A 17,096-nucleotide genomic window follows, 5' to 3' on the forward strand; every position below is an offset into this window, starting at 1 on the left:
TTGCTCAGGGTTACTTGAAAATTGAGTTTGTGCTGTCTTTTCGACTTTAGCTATTTTCACTGGCTTTTCGACCGTCGTTCCACAGCAGCTCACGCAGAACCCATAGAAATACATTGTGCAGTGGTGCGTGTCTTAGCAAATTAAAGCGTTCTGTGACGTAACTCCGCCCCCGAGAATACGTCTATGACTGATGTGAATATAACATAACAATGCCAGGATGGTTTTCTTAACAATAGAATCAGCCTTCACACTTTGACGTCACACAAATTAATTCTTTTTTTCCAGGAATGTTTCTTTAGAGCCCACTGTAGACACCTATACATCACTGATGTGTGCATACGCTGAAAAAGGCGATATCGAGAATATCCGCGAGGTAATTCTAGTATTATACTTTTTGTTTCATTTTCAAAGTTAGTAGCAGTACATCTCTATTATTGATCAGCAGACTATCCATCAAGACAACAATGTACATTTGTTGCTTCATAAAGGCGTTGTGAGTCTCACAACTATTGAATTATGGGATTTCTTAATAACGATAATGCAGACATCTTGTTTTAACAAATATAACTTTATATAGACTTGTATTTCTAAAAAAATAAACAGTGCAGGCTGGTCTTCATCTCCACTTATTTCATCACTGAACAGCTCCCTCGTGTGATGAATTGAATAAATCTGCAACAATTGTGTGCTGTCAAATATAGCAACATAAATTAATTAATGTTCACTGCCTCATATTTTGAACGAAAAAACAAATTTGATCAGAAACCTTTTTTTGGGGGGGGCCTTGCCAAGGTGATATTGCTTTTGGAAATGCCATGTAATGTGAATTGACCAATCACTGGATGAGAATCTGGATGATACATAATGTATCTGTCACATGATGCATTTTCATTTCATTTGAATAATTCTGCTGATCTGGTTATAATTTCTGAATTTTATGTTTTCCATATGTAATGTTTTTAAATTATTTAAAACATTTGTTTGTAAAGTATTTCTTGATGACTTGTTTGTTATTTTCTAGGTTTTGAAGCAGCTTAGAAGCGAAGACACCAAACTTTCCAACAAAAATTTGATGCTAGTATTACATAGTCTTGTTACATCTGGACATGAAGAGCATGTCAGTGAGGTATGTCTGTATTAAATTTAAAAAGTTTAATTCACTCAGCAACAAAATTAATCAATCTTTTCCCCAAAGTATTTTTTAAAAATTGCAAACACTGTTATTAACATACAGGTTTTTCTAGTAATTTTCTTATATTCTTCAATATTTCTGGAAATGACCCAAACAGACAAAATTTGATTCAATTTTCAGTTTGGCTCTTTTTGTCCCAATCTTTTGAAGGAAAGAGCAGGGCTATTTTGTAAATTTGTCATGAAAAAAGGGAACTGGTGGTGAAAAGGTGAAATGTGACAAATATTTACTACCGGTTATTGTTCAATTTCCTATTGTTCAATTTGTTATTGTTCAGTTTTCAGTTTATCTGAATGTTAGCAATCATTTCATCTTCTACTTTTGCTTTAATGTTCAAATTTCTTTTGCAAACACTTTTAAATACAGTTGAAGCATGAATTCACAGTATTCAAAACAAATTCAGGAAATTTTCAAATATTTCCAGCAATTGGTTAATATTGATACCATTAATTATTTTAGACTACACTACCTCTATAGGATGATCACAGAATGCAACTTTGTACATTGACGTACTTTTGTAATCAGGAGCGATCCACTCTTTGTTTCAGATTCTGAGCCATATGCAGTTTGGAACTCGTTATGCACCAGGTAATACAAGTTTTCTTTCTCAAAATGGAGAATTTTATACTCACTAAATATTGTATTCTTTTTGGTTTCACTATTCATGCAAATAAATACTTTTTTTTTTCTATACTTTCCAAGATGCGATAAATTTGTGTCTGACGTTGTTAACTGAAGGACGTGATGATGTCGCCATGGAGATTCTGAAAACTTTTCCCAAGATACGTCCCGAGGTTGAAACCATGCTGGCCGCCGGTGAAGAATTCCAACAGGGCAGCTTTTATATCAAACATTTAGTTTTACTGAACAGAGTGAGTCTGAATCTAAATTCCAAATTGAGTTTATTAATTGTTTATATGTTGTTAACTGTACGCTACTGAATGCAAGTTTTCGCTGTAAGTGAAAAATACTCGAAAATTCTTAAGCTTTTAATTTAATTAAATAAATTATTCAACATTTTTCATGAACCTGCACCTCGATTCTATGTACTCCCCTGGCCATGTGACGTGGTTGATCTCATGACTTGCAAATCTGTCATCAATATATTTACCGGCTAAAATTAATTGCGAAATAAATGTTATTTTCACCCACTTTTAGCCGCTTGAGGACATTGTGAAACAAATGGATGAAATGAAAGCATTGAAGTTACATTCAGCTCCGTATGCAGTGGCGTTGCAAGTTTCTTTGGAGCAAGGGAACGTGGGTAAGTTTTAAAACATTCCTAAATTGAGGTCACAGTTTGAGCTGCAGATAAGAATGCTCTCACAATTCATGCTTTAATTCTCCACCGTTAGTGTTTGTTTCCAGAATGTCTTGATGACAGATAACTAATATAAGGTAATATGCTGCTGCTTTGCTGCAATCTGCCGACAGTTGCAAACAAACTTTTCGTTCAAATCCCTGACTGTAGCAGAACCAGGATGTGGTGTTTTATACTGTAATGACCTGAATGAGGTGGTGTATTAGATCATAAAAATAATAACTTTTTTTTTCTCTCACTCAGAAAATTCTTATGCCTTGATGGATATTATGAAAGAACATGGAGAACCAATAAGACAGCATTATTTCTGGCCGTTGATGGCCAGCAGTCATCGACAAAATGACGTCCAGGGTGAGTGCAGTGCAGTTGGTCATCGCTTTAGCATTTTGCACCATACTGACATGAACTAATACTAGTGGCAAGTATTTGTCAAAAGTTTTTATGAAAATAGCAAAATTTGGCAATTGTGGAAATCGGGTCACGCTATTACGTGTGTGATACGTACTATTCAAGACTTTGTAGTTGGTCGCTGATCGATAAATTGTGCCCATTGCTTGCTGCATCTTTATATTTGAAATATACAAGGGATGTAGAGTACTGTAAAATCTGTATTAGAAGCCACGGCTTCTATTAAAATGGTACAATGCAACAGAGGGGATGCGGCTTCTATTAGAGCTTCTACATATATGAGAAATGATGAATTTTTGGTTCTCAATTATTCAAATAGAATTGGTGCGACTTCTATTAGGGGTGCGGCTTCTAATACAGATTTTACGGTAGTTATAATAGTAAATCAACACAATACTTTATTTTCTGTACTGAAGGAGACACTAGATTTTAGGTTTCCACACATATCTAATGACACTGAATTCTGAAAATTACACATGCTTGTGTCTTTTTGCCAGGTATGTGTGATATTGTGAAAAAAATAGTAGAAAGCGATGTGAGGCTCGACTCGGGAAGCTGTACCATGTATGTATTTCCAACGCTAGGCGGAGATGCACAACATCTGTTAGCTGAACTGCAGGTATGTATTGATCCATGCCCTGTGATTGATAGTTTGATAAATACACCATGATTAATTAAAGCATATATTTCATATAAGTAACAGCGAAGGATGTACATTCAGATTTTTATAAGCCAGTAGTACTGTCTGATGAGTATGTATACGTAACATAAATAATATCCAGTTCCTGGACCATCATGCAGCTATACCATTTTTGCTGGGAAAGGATTGACCAGCTTTGTTATTAGTCCAAGAAAATTGTTCAGCTTGGAATGTGTCTGAATCCCTCATTAGTATGCAAGAATGTAGGAATGTACCCAGAAAATTGTTTTTCTGGAGTAAATTGTAGTGTATTTCACTTATGAAAGGTCTAAAAGTGCATGGAGATTTCATGAAAATGTGTGGATGTTAACAGAATGTTGTGTGGTCACAGTTGCGCAATCAATGATGGACTATTTTGGGCGTAGCTATAAAATGTGTCACCGAAGTAGTCACACGTGTGCATGATTCCAATAGTTTGTGCTGTGAAGAAACTCTACTAGAAAATAAGTGTTGTGTAATTTGTAGTGAGAATGTATTCAAATAGATTTATGTTTATGAATCTTATTTCTTTTCAAAGTGTATTTATATAATAAAAATTGTTTATAAAAATGTTTTTTATACTTTTTGGATGGATTGAATTTACAAATGATGAGTAATTTTGTTATTCCATCACTCGAATTATGTGTTATGTCTTTCTGATAGTTTAGGTTTTGTGTTCTTGCAAACGGGAAGACATTAAACTGTTGTACAGTGGACGTCAATAAAAGTGAATGTATTTCGAAAGTTGTGAAATCATGGTACTGTTTTGGCATTATACGACTTGCAGTTCCTATTTGATGGATTTTATGCGACTGGCCCTGTTATCGAACTGTATTATTATGTAAATCTGCCCGGGAAAATCTGCAAGCAAAGTTTAAATTGCCATTTTCACGCTGCGTATAGCGTGGAGTCGTCATCTAAGTATGCACAATTGTTCATCTCGTGTTCCCCGGTGCATTTAAAAATCCCTTTTGAATATGGGGGACTTTGTGTGACTGACCGTGGTGTTTGTAACTTTAGTCGAACTGTAGTAGTGTGTATTAAATTACGTTTGTGTCTCAACGAGGACTGAAAAGTGATTTCTATTTACTTCGTCTGTTATAAATCAACTGTATTAGCTTCCTTCGAACTTCCTATTGCCATCGGGATTATGTCTACTACACTCGGCGGTGTAGTTCGTATCGATCTTGTATGAAACGCACCCGAAACCAGAAATCAACGGCAAAATCGAGATGGTCTCGTCACGTAATTTCTTAGCTTGTTCTTGACCGCAGTACGCTTGGCTATGAACTTCCACATACCCACGCTTATGGGAATAGTGCATCGTGGGTATTACTGCATTGATCGAGGTGAAACAAACTTGGCTGCCGCAATGCCTGTTGTTTCTCTTCCTGTCTTAGAGTTCTCTGTTTTCTTTGATTTTTTTATTTCAATTAAACAGCAATTTGGCTGTGACCATGCATTCAGTCATTGTCGACTGTTTTTCTCGAATTGGTTGATTGTCATAGTAACATACGCTAAGTACAATTAAACGTCCGGAGTTGAACAGTAGTCATTTCTAACATGATTATTTAATTTAGTTTAATTCCTTCAGTTAAAAATTGAGTTTCCAAAATAAATAAATAATAATACGTACCCTCATGTATACTTCAAGTTTTCATTAAAACAAAGTCAAAGTTTTTGAAATTGCTTTTCTGCCTGTTCGCCAATCCATTGCTCCAAAACACACCTTTAAATACTCTTATTTTCCCAGCATCGAGATGGCTCTGCCAACTCTTGTTATAATAACTGATTATGAAAATGTGGTCCACACATTCCAACCAAAGTTGCATATATACTTTTTTCACAAGCGACCTCTTCAGAACTACTTAACTACACCACTGTCATATCATGTGTGCTGATCATTTTCTGTATTCTCTTTGCTGCAGAAAATGGGCGTACACGTAGATGAAACACTTGTAGCCAGTCTCATCAGGTGGGAGATAGGGAATGGAAGGGCCGAAAACATCACAAAACTGGGTAAGTACAACTGTTAATTTACTCACTTATATTCTAAAAGCTTGTTATAATTGCATTTCTACTTTATATGATCTGCAGAAAACCTCTCAATAACTCCTGTATGCATCATAAGGGCTTTGTACAGAAATTGTATCCCAAACAAATCCTGGAATCAAAATGAGAAGGCCTTGAATGATTACAACAATTCACTTTCAGTGCAAACTAGCTTTCAATGTTACAATAATCCAGGATTTGTTGCCAAAACCATTAATTTTATCAAATGTCATATTTCTGCATAAAATACAAAGTAGAAATACAACTCTAACCCATCCCCTACTGATGCTGCTGTCTCCATTCATTTTAGCTATTTGTAAAGGCTTTTAGCAAGCGATGTGTTAAGGAACAAGTTGTGTTTTATAGACCAAGGCTTTTTATGTCAGCTGATAGATGATAAAAACACTACCACAATAATTATTCTTTTCTATATTTCTTTCCTCATTAGTGAAACAGTTTGGACCTGACTTGGTTTATCTCTCGTTATTCAGAAGTGATCTAATACAAGCAATATACAGGTACATTAAACATGCTTTAGATTTTATAGTATTGATGAGTGCACATTATTTATATGCTAAATGGCAACATTGATTTAAAGGGCGGTGGATGTTGGACTGTACATGGGGCACATTTCAACGAAGATGGTGAATTTGATTGTTGCACGAGTCAATGCATAATTGGTTTAACTAAGTATGATTGGAAAGCATCAAAAAAGGAGTCAAAGTACGTAATTTATTTAACATCGTGGCCAAAACATAACTTGTATTTATGCTTGCCACTAGGAGTGCATATTGGGTTGTGGGAAATTCAACACAAATCTCACACATGCGTGGCACAAGGACTACTGCTTTTTAACACATTGAGTGCAGAGTACTGTCATGGACTTGAGAAAGTGTGAAATAAAATGTTTTTGGCATATAATGTGTTAATGGTTTATGCATATTAATTAGATAATTACTGTTAAATCTGTATTAAAAGCTGCGGCTTCTATTAAAATGGTACAATGCAACAAAGGAGATGCGGCATCTACACATATGCGACCTGGTGAATTTTTGGGTCTCGGTTGTTCAAAAAGAATGGGTGCGGCTTCTATTGGGCTTCTAATACAGATTTTACGGTAGCCTATTATAAGCCGACTTACAAGTTTTCATTGTTGTGCTTTTGATACCGATTGAACTTTGGAACTATCGTGATTTATTCATGTAATATTTGTTATTTTTTTCTCCTCCCTCAGAGACCCACTGATTATGAAAACATTCACCAAAATGATAAAGTCTAATGGTGTTGAATCAATACAAGGTACAAAGTATTTTTATTTTATTTGCATATTTTGTCAAATTATATTTTCACAAAATAGGTTGGTATGATACTACTGCTATGAAGTAATGAAACACTAGTGAACTTGCAAACAAATATATTTTTACTGATGAATTTTATTTTTATTTTTACATGAAAGGTGACTTTGGTAGCTTCATGTATCATCTAACCAAAAATATACCTGAAGGATATAGGAATACTATTCTGCCATATTTACAGGAGTTTTTGAAAGAGTTAAAAAACCAGGTATCTTTTATATGTACTGTGAAATACTTTTAAAATATTTTAGCTGGAATTAATTTTTGCTAAAAAGACTTTTTGGGTTTTTTATTTTCACTGATTTTTTGACGAGTTTAAAGTTAAATATAGGAAAAAAGGTATATTCGCTGGATTTTATTTTCACTGAATCATTCCTGAAGCGAAAATTAATTCCAAGCAAAAATAAAGTATTTTAAAGTATTTATTTATTTATTATTATTTTATATTTTATGAAAAGTAACTTTAATTCTCAAGTTATTTATTGAATGGCTGCAGCCCAGCATTAAATGCACTTTTATAGCAACTCCTTTTAGAATAATTTCGAATTGAATCTACCAAATTTAAAAAATAAACTATTATTATATTGTTTTCAAAAAAACACATCAAAGGCCAATAGAAAAAAAAGCTTACCGGATATTGCAAGACAAGTTTGAAAATATCAAAATTTTCAGTTTGACTGAACTTCCAAATACAGCTAACTTCCTGAAAAATCATATCCAGCTGCACATCCTATATCACAGCTTTCTAAAAAACTATACATTACTCACTATAGTGTTGTGGTAAACAAAGAGCATGTCATGAATTCCCCAATAAATATTTATTATTTTTTCCTCCCTGCCATAAGATTAATTGTAATAAATTTACAACATCTGTTTTGTTTACAAAAAGGACTGTTACATCACAGCTAATGACTTCCGTGGACTTCGTAGGAATTTTGACCGTCAAAGACTGAACTACCTCACGCCCATGGCTCTTGACTTGATCCATCCCGACGTAATGAACTCAGAGGATACGCAGCAGTCTGACCTATTACCCATTCAAGTAAGCAATCAAGTGTTAATTATTATCTGAGCAAAGTTTTGTCAACCTGTGAACATTCGTAATATTATATTATACATGTACAATATATCTAAATAGAACTGAATGCTTTGTACAAATTTATTTCAATCTAAAAATGTTCTAGTTAATTTTGAACCATACAGAAGCACCATACTCTTGCAAATGTACCTGTAGATGTTTGCCCTACTGTATCCCTTGGTTACGACTAGATTATATAATATTTCATCATCCACATTCTCTGTCATCAAGTGCTATATACGACACTTATAGACAATTGTCCAAATAGTAAATAATGTTTGTTTTTTTGCTGGTCGTTCGCGATGCAGATGCTTGATACTGAAAAGCTTGATAAGACTCTTGTTGAGATGAAAGAAAAGAACATGAACACAAGAGGTGTTCTTAGAAAATTAATTATGGCACACACAGAAAAACAGGTAAGCAAAATGTATCTTGTGATATCACAGAGAAAGCTGAATTTTATTTATTTCTCATTTCTGTTCTGATTTGGATATACCGTACTCGACCGCGTTAGCGCCCATGCCCGGGCAAGCGCCCACCCCCCACTTTTGCGCAATTTTTATATTTGGGGTCACATTCGGCAAAGTGCCCACCCCTTCAAAATGCAACTAATTTAAAACTTGGTCTTGCGTAACGAATCTTGGTAATCGTTTTTATATGATACAATGTGGATATCGATCGCTGTGAACATGTTGTGAATGCGTAGAACACGGTAACCGTGCGTAAACTACACTTCGACAATGACCTGTTAATACAAGTAAAATGCGATAAATATTTCATGCCTAATTCAGTTTACCTCTCAAAAATGGCTAGTTACTAGTTTTTTGGAAAAACCATGTCGTTTATTCGCTGAAATCAATTCCAACAGATCGTACTTCGACATCGATTATTCACTTCCGCATTGCGTTACCGGAAAGTCTTCGGGAATTTCCAAAGAATTGCGTCAGTACAACACAGCATTCTGATTAGTTAATAACCAACTTGACCCATTAGGTCAAAGGACGCTGCTGTAGGTCAAATCTGCAATGGCATCATGGCGGAAAGTGATTTTCATCGAGAGTTTGCGTACGATCCAACAACTTCGTCAGTGGAAATAATATGACAATTTTGACTTCGACTGTGTTCCAACAGACTCAAATGTTTTTAATTCCGTAAATTATGGTGGTACGTAATTAATATTGTAATAAAATGTGCGTATTTTTTGTAATCATTTCTGTTTCTTCATTGTGAAAATCAATGACGACGCAACTAATTTAGTAATTTGATTTTCCATCAAAGACGTAATCTGTCACTTGATGAATCAAAATTTTCATTTGCACTCTTTTTCGAGGGGGATGCTCGGGTAAGCGCCCACCCCTACAAAATCGTGATTTTCTGAGTTGAGGCCCCTGGGCGCTAACGCAGTCAAGTACGGTAGTAATATTAATCAACTAATTTGCATATTTGGTCATTTCCTCCCTTTGTACATGTATTTCATTGAGTCTGCTCAGATGAAATGTAATTTAGTACATTTATACCCCTCATGTTTGTTGCCATGACAACATACTGAAGATTTAAGTTTAGAAAGAAAACCTGTTTTATTTTTCAGAATTATGAGATGGCAATTGGCTATAAACGCGAGTTAGACTCTGCGGGTTATAAACCGACTGCTGCAATATACGCCATGTTGATGAACTTGGCTGCTAACTTGGGTAAAGTAGATGAAGCTCTCGAGTTCAAACGCGACTTGTAAGTGAATATATTGAGTTTTCAACAAATTTTTATTTAAACACAAAGATTGCATAACCCTCAAACGACATTCAACATGCCACACCATCAACACACAAATTAAGCATTTCAGCAATCGACAAGGTATGAACAACACCACACCGATGATGCTAAATCTGTGAGGCCTCAATTTGTGTTGCTGATGTGTCCATTTTTAACAATGTTCAATTTATATATGGCATATGATGATGAATATCCCATTAAATTTATTTTTTCAAAGTATATCAAATAAATATAATATTACTTATTTTTAGGAGAGACCAATGTTCATGAAATTTTGTTGTAAATCCTAATTTTTTTCCACCCAACAGAGAAATACATTCACCCGCTGACTTTCAATTAAGTGATTCTAAGTACATACGTTTAATCAAGGCATTAGCAGTGGCTGGAAGAATGCAAGGTAAAAAAACAAATTAAAACTGAATTTCATATATCTTATTTTTGCATAGCACCAGGATTATTGAATAATTGTCGCTACTAAAGGCCTCAACATTCCATGATGAATTGTAATAAATCGCAGTGCAACTATTTCAAATGATTTGATCATGCCTGATATATCTAATAAATCGCAGTGCAACTATTTCAAGTGATTTGATCATGCCTGATATATCTAATAAACCGCAGTACAACTATTTCAAATTATTGGATCATGCCTGATATATCTAATAAATCGCAGTACAACTATTTCAAATGATTTGATCATGCCTGATATATCTAATAAATCGCAGTGCAACTATTTCAAATGATTTGATCTTTTCTGATATATCTAATAAATCGCAGTGCAACTATTTCAAATGATTTGATCATTCCTGATATATCTAATAAATCGCAGTGCAACTATTTCAAATTATGCCCGATATAATTATGTGTGACTTACATGTATTTACTTTTGTTCAACCCAAAGAGTCCCTGGATCTCATAGGCGAAATGGCAAATCAGAAGATAAAGTACTCAGTATTTTTGGAAAAAAACATCTTCCATGTATTAAATGATGTTGCAATGTCCGGTGGTGGTGCAGAGGCGGTCAAACAGCTGGTGGAGAAGTTTTTAGAAACTGGCATAGTGAACCCTACAGCTCGGATGTTCTCCCCCTTGGTTACGAGTTACTTACTGAAGTGAGAATTGTATATATTGTTGATCATGTTAGGAAATTATATTAATCACACATGGGAATTGTTGAATATGTTTGGTAATTGTTGATCAAGTGGCATTTGTTGTTCTTGTTTGTTGAAAAGTAACATTGTATCAAAGAAAATAATATTAAGAATTTTGCCACAAAGTTGTTCAAAATATTTTGGCTAATTCACATATTGTTATATACAAGCCTTATTTATGATATTTTTCAGCGATAATGTTTCGGGAGCTCTTGACTGCGTTATAGAAACTCACAACAAGTATCAGATTGTTGCCAGACTCCATGATGTACTTGTAAAACTTGTTGAAGTTGGTGACAAGGAACAGTTACAGAAAGGTAAAAGTTTTAATATATCTTCTTTTCAGATAACTGTCATTAACTCTTTGGTGCTGTTTACCGTTGAGGTTCCCGGTTGAAAACATTATGTCTTTGTCATTAATATTTCATGGTACTCTTTTTGAATGAATAGAAAGGTATTCACCTCGAAATAATGTGGACGTCTACTCTACATAGAATTTTATGGTGATGTTTTGCTAGTGTTTTATTTGTGGGCATTTTCTGACATGTGATCTTCCAGCGCAAATACATTTCATTCAAGTTTATACCCACAATATTGTACTCATACTGCTGTTGTTCATTTCATAGCTATGATGTTCTGTATGCAGTCAGTCGGCGATGCCAATGCGCTTTATGATTTAGTATTTGCATTTCTATCAGCCGGGAAATACGATCAAGCACGGAGAGTTATTGAGGTAACTTTTTTACTGATGGACATTTTTATGTCTTTGTTATTAGCACTTCAGCTGCTTATCTTTTGACCTAGTCACCAGAGTGGAGTAAAGAATAGACTGGATGTTTAATCATTGGTAGTTGAACTTTTGTTTTGAGTTTTTCTCAACTATTGCATATTGTTGGTCTGAGATTTCTTCATTAAGTCTTTTAGCACCAAATTCTTTTTTCTATCACATTAAGAGTAAATATTTTCACATGTAATTTTCTGAATTCTCTCTTAATTTTGGACCAAAAAAAAAACAAAATATAACATTAGTTCTAGTTTTCAAGAAAAAAATGTTTTAAATATTCACAACATTTTATGTGGAAAAGAGCAGACGAAAAAGGGACAAGCAGTCTGTTGGCTGAATTAGCTCCGCTTTTACCAATGCACATTGCAATTAAAGAACAGAAGATATCATTAGAAAATGAACAATATGTATAGTATCAAAGCAATCGGACTTGCTGTTTTCAACAAGAATTCGAAAATATCACTTTTTAATAAAAATGACAAAAATATTCACCAAAATTAGAGAATTGAAGATATCATCATGAAATGAACAAATCTGAGAGAGGTCCACATGTAGTACCTATATGTATAATATCAAAGCAATTGGACTTGTGGTTTTTAACAAGAAGTCAAAAATATCACTTTTTACCAAAAATGACAAAAATATTCACCAAAATTAGAGGATTGAAGATATCATCACAAAATGAACAAATCTGAAAGAGGTCTGCCCAAGGTACATATACACCAAGTATCAAAGCATTCAGGCTTGTAGTTTTCAAGGAGAACTCGAAAAAGTAAAACATTGACACGGACGTCGGCGGACAATTACTCATATGATAAGCTCTGCTCGACAAAGTCAACAGCGGAGCTAAGAATTCTGTCGATGGTGCGTGAAGTTGACTTTGACACTCAAAGGGTTGTAGTTATGATACTAACTATTTAGTTTAGACTAAAAATGCTGCTTCTTTGTTTGGAGAAAAAAACAGAAAAAATATTTTATATAATATATAATATTTGCTTTTTGTATTTTGTCAATATGACAGAAACCAGGTTTTCGGTATAGAGCACAACGTGTGGAATGGTACGCGACTAAATGCATCAAAACGGGTTTCGAAAAACAGTTGGAGGAATTGGTGGAGATTACAAAAGACCTGTTTGAATGTGACCGAGACAACATGTACTTCCATTTGCTGAAACTTTATGGTGAGTATATGAGTTGTATTTGTGTGATGTATACATATAATTTGACGATGGTCACTTGGTTGTGATTGTTGCATTGCAGTAGTAGGAAATCTGATCAACCAACTCTCAGACTGGAAGGTTTCCTTTCAGAATGTCTTCAAGTTTAGCATGTGTAGGTTTTGAACGCTCACAGACCTTTTTCTGATATTTTCTGATATTATTTATCAAGATCTATAACCAGTTGGAAATTATGTTCATTTAGTTCAAAATTATTAAAGTAATTATTATATAGAAAAATATGTGATGCAAAAAATGTTGGACCAAATTTTGGTGGGAGGATTTTTGATTTTTTTTATGGTCTGAGGCCATTTTGGAAATGATGTTTTAATCTGGATAGCAACACAACATTGCTCACCTGCCACCAAAAATCAACTCCAACTTCAGCAGATATTGACTTTGTCCTTGACAATAAAATCTGTAGTCTGATGAAAATCTTGTACTATTTTCTTTTTTTCAGGAAATAAAAATGATTGGCAAAAATGTCTCGATGTCTGGACCAGATTACAAGAGGAGCAGGTGACTGTGCGGCCGAGAACTATGAAATACTTGGCAGATATACTGCGAAAAAATGGGCAAGAAGTGACCTTTGAAACACCCAAAATAACTATGGTGACTATCAATACCTCAATGGGATTTGTCCCTCTAGTAAATTAAGTTCAAACTGTGTTTTATTTTCTTGATGGAATGCCTTGACGCACTGTCACATAACATTCATGTGTGCTTTATATATATATTCCTGTAATTTCAGGAACATTCCGGTGATACAACAAACACATCAACTGAGAAGTATGAAACGCTCATCACAGGTCTTATAAAAGCACATGTAAGTTTTATATATATTCATAATTAAATTGCAATTCAGAAAATATCTCCCATAGCTGCCCATCACTTTATCATCTTATTTATCATCTAATCGAAGATGGCCGACTGGTCGCCATTTTTGCTGTCAAAATGTTTAAACTTCATGCATTCCTTTCTAGCACTGGAAGGCCAGGTCAAATGAAATGTTGATCAAATTCTATTTTTTATGAATTATTTTTATAAAGGCAATATTCTCTATGGATTCTATTCATTGAACTGACAGTACATTATTTTTTTTTTCCCAGAATTTTCCTGAAGCTAAGCGATTATTTGATGAAGCTAGGAGTAAAGAACATGTATTCGATGATAATATGTATCTTAATATCTTCAAATCAGCCACACGGTTGAATTATATGAAAGATGCTGTTGCATTAAAAGAACTGTAAGTCTAGGTGAAAATTTATTGATTGATATGTTTGGGTTTTTGTACAGTATATTTGTCAAAACTTCTGAAAAATATGGAATTATGTCTGTTTTGATGAAAAGTTAGTTGTAGAGAATTTGAGAAAATGTAAAAAAAATAAGAATTATATTAATTAAACAATAGGAGAAAAAATGAAATTAAATCGTAAAGTAGTTCTTTTTCATTTATCGTCATTTCTAATAAAACGTGTTATTTCAGATTTTTTCAAAAATATTATTTAGACCTACATTGTATATGACTACAGGGAGATTTTATCCATTCTTTCCAAAATTAATAGAAAATTGTAGAAAAAAAATGTGCCAACTTTTGTACCAGATTTTTGCGGGGAAAGGTGTGGCCTACAAAGGGATAATAACGCCTTGTTCTTGTGTTCTTTTCTATTATTAGATGCATTGAGAAAGGCATCGAGCTGGATGACTACGCCATGTCAGATCTGATAGTCTGTTATATCAAGAATAATGATGTTCAAGGTAAAGAGTGTCCTTGTCTGTTTCTAACGAAGGCACCCATTGGCTGCTAAAGCACTATATTGAGTTTGTATCTGAATGATGACCAATTAGAACTGGGCTTGTTTGGTTATATTCTGTAAATTGTAAATGTATATTTCAGTGTAAGTCCAAATATGGACGTACATGTGCAGAGGATCTTTCTCTTTGTTATACATTATGACGTATAATAACAATCGTAAATATAACTGTATTAAGTATCTTGTATAATTAATGGCTATGACGACTTTCGACTCAATTCATGTTGTTGTATCCAACGCAAGGCACTCCTGTGCTTCTATCTAGAAGTAATTTGGTAAACCTGGTAGCCTAGTTGTGATGCGCATTGAATTGCTGAAGCTGTACACTTCCCATAAAGGTTTGTCAGCCGGAAGGGGTCACGTTTCTGAAGTATAAGTCCAAGTGTCAGGTCAGATCAGGACGGTAACTTACCCCCAGTAACTGACGTTTATATATTTTTATTCGTCTCCTAGAAGCTGAACAAGTTTTCAATGATCTGGTTGAGAAAGGCCGACCCCCGTTGAGGTTTGCTTGTATTGCATTGGCTCGTCAGTTTGAGTCTGAAGGTAAACCTGACAAGATCAAAGACATTTACGAAAAGTATAATCAAGTCGGACAAGAGAAAATCCCGTTCATGAGATTTTTACTTGGTGCTTACATCACCTGGTAAGTCCAATTTTACCGAGTGGAGTTATTTTTATGTTATCATTATCATCCAGCTGTCGAGTTATTCTCTGAAATAATTTGTCTTATGGCTTTGATACTTAGCTTCTCATAGATTGTCATTTGACCATAAGATTATTACTAACCAATAGAGGGCGCCCTCCGATGCAACAGCATCATTTAGTCATTGTGGCGCAGTGTTTCAAGAAGTGTGGGTACTATCGAACTGGATGTGTTACTGGAAGCTTATTACATTCTTAATGTACAAACTATGTACTTGTTGATTTTACACTGATTTAGAATTTTCTCCTTCAAAATTCCACCAACAAAAATAAAACATGAGAATTGTTATTTGTGTTACAGCCAGAATCCAGACGCAGCTATTGAAACAGTACGAGAAGAACTGATTGAAAAGAAGATACCACCTGGTGCTGTTGGTACAAAGGCACTGTTTAAAAAACTTATTGTGAATAATTTCGAATTAGATAAAGGTAGGTCTGTTTTTGTTCGTTCTTGTTTTCTGAATATAATCTTAATGTGTTATTTTCAATCCTTGAATATTTCAGTATTCGTATTCTCGGGGGTGGTCGTCTAAACATTTCACCACCTGGCAACCATCACATTCAAAGCAAAGGCCGAAAACTGTACTGACTTCCCTGAACAGGGTAACAACATTACCACTACTACTATGTATAACATATATAAATTTGATAGCTCGGGATTACTATAAAGTTGAGTTTTAGCTGTTTTCTCCAGCTCTTCGAACGGCGTTTCACAGTGATTTGCATCTTAGTAACATAGAATGATTTGTGATGTAGTTTCACCCCAAGGAATGGACAATATTTGATAACCACATACATCTACAATGTTCAAATGCAAAATTTCCAAAGAATCTGTTGCAGAATTGGATTCTAATAAATATTAGCGTGAACACAATCTGTAGAAATTTGTGATTATAGTCGCATTTCAATAACACGGTGAGGTCATGGTGATCAAAAATTCAACAATTACAGCATGTCTCTTAAAACTTTTGAATTTTCGGTTTTCTAGTTTACAAATTGGTCGATGATCTATGGCAGCAGGGAACTGAGCGTCAAGCTGGTGATTTGTTAGATGCCCTCGTCTCTAGTGGTAAAATGGAGGAAGCGACCAATTTACTTAAAGTGAGTGACCCAGTCAGTTTCTGCACATCTTCCGAATAAACTCTTTTTTCTGAAATCGTGCAATGTACACAGGGTGATATCATGGGTTTCATATTTTACAAACGAAAGTATTTTTCTTATGCAGAAATATCCCGAACTGGAGGAATATGACGGATGTTTTACTCGTTTTGCAACGTCAGAACTATTCACAAATCGTACAGTAAGTTTATATTTTCACTTGTCAGTTAATGGCATGCAAATAGAAATTTAAAGAAATTCGCTTTAAAAATTATTATCCGTACAAGTTCAATGAATACACACTGCAAGTGGTTTACTGAAGTTGCATGTACCGTATTTGATATGTTAAAAGCGTGTGCACTTACTTACAGAGGTGTGTCTATGATCAAAATATATATTCTAATGAGCCAGCATACATGTATTTCTTATTGGGAGATGCGCTTCTACTAGAGAAAATAAATAAGTGCAGTGT

At 34.4% G+C, this 17,096-nt stretch overlaps 1 protein-coding gene across 1 annotated transcript in view; it reads left to right on the forward strand.

Annotated features, from left to right (window-relative positions):
• LOC100377021 (leucine-rich PPR motif-containing protein, mitochondrial-like) overlaps positions 1 to 17,096 on the forward strand; it is a 30,372-nt gene that overhangs the window by 12,074 nt on the left and 1,202 nt on the right. Inside the window, exons 7-33 of the mRNA XM_085494391.1 lie at positions 286 to 373; positions 1,022 to 1,126; positions 1,741 to 1,780; positions 1,895 to 2,064; positions 2,351 to 2,456; positions 2,757 to 2,864; positions 3,419 to 3,540; positions 5,529 to 5,619; positions 6,101 to 6,170; positions 6,887 to 6,951; positions 7,109 to 7,215; positions 7,897 to 8,049; positions 8,394 to 8,501; positions 9,674 to 9,813; positions 10,164 to 10,252; positions 10,757 to 10,967; positions 11,199 to 11,323; positions 11,633 to 11,739; positions 12,812 to 12,971; positions 13,468 to 13,619; positions 13,759 to 13,833; positions 14,117 to 14,253; positions 14,683 to 14,765; positions 15,275 to 15,467; positions 15,828 to 15,955; positions 16,515 to 16,627; positions 16,752 to 16,826. Of these exons, the coding sequence (XP_085350517.1) occupies positions 286 to 373; positions 1,022 to 1,126; positions 1,741 to 1,780; positions 1,895 to 2,064; positions 2,351 to 2,456; positions 2,757 to 2,864; positions 3,419 to 3,540; positions 5,529 to 5,619; positions 6,101 to 6,170; positions 6,887 to 6,951; positions 7,109 to 7,215; positions 7,897 to 8,049; positions 8,394 to 8,501; positions 9,674 to 9,813; positions 10,164 to 10,252; positions 10,757 to 10,967; positions 11,199 to 11,323; positions 11,633 to 11,739; positions 12,812 to 12,971; positions 13,468 to 13,619; positions 13,759 to 13,833; positions 14,117 to 14,253; positions 14,683 to 14,765; positions 15,275 to 15,467; positions 15,828 to 15,955; positions 16,515 to 16,627; positions 16,752 to 16,826 (3,121 nt within the window). The remainder of the gene's footprint in view (positions 1 to 285; positions 374 to 1,021; positions 1,127 to 1,740; positions 1,781 to 1,894; positions 2,065 to 2,350; positions 2,457 to 2,756; positions 2,865 to 3,418; positions 3,541 to 5,528; positions 5,620 to 6,100; positions 6,171 to 6,886; positions 6,952 to 7,108; positions 7,216 to 7,896; positions 8,050 to 8,393; positions 8,502 to 9,673; positions 9,814 to 10,163; positions 10,253 to 10,756; positions 10,968 to 11,198; positions 11,324 to 11,632; positions 11,740 to 12,811; positions 12,972 to 13,467; positions 13,620 to 13,758; positions 13,834 to 14,116; positions 14,254 to 14,682; positions 14,766 to 15,274; positions 15,468 to 15,827; positions 15,956 to 16,514; positions 16,628 to 16,751; positions 16,827 to 17,096) is intronic.

This window comes from Saccoglossus kowalevskii, chromosome 2, assembly GCF_978046115.1.
Source record: "Saccoglossus kowalevskii chromosome 2, keSacKowa6.1, whole genome shotgun sequence".
NCBI lineage: Eukaryota > Metazoa > Hemichordata > Enteropneusta > Harrimaniidae > Saccoglossus > Saccoglossus kowalevskii.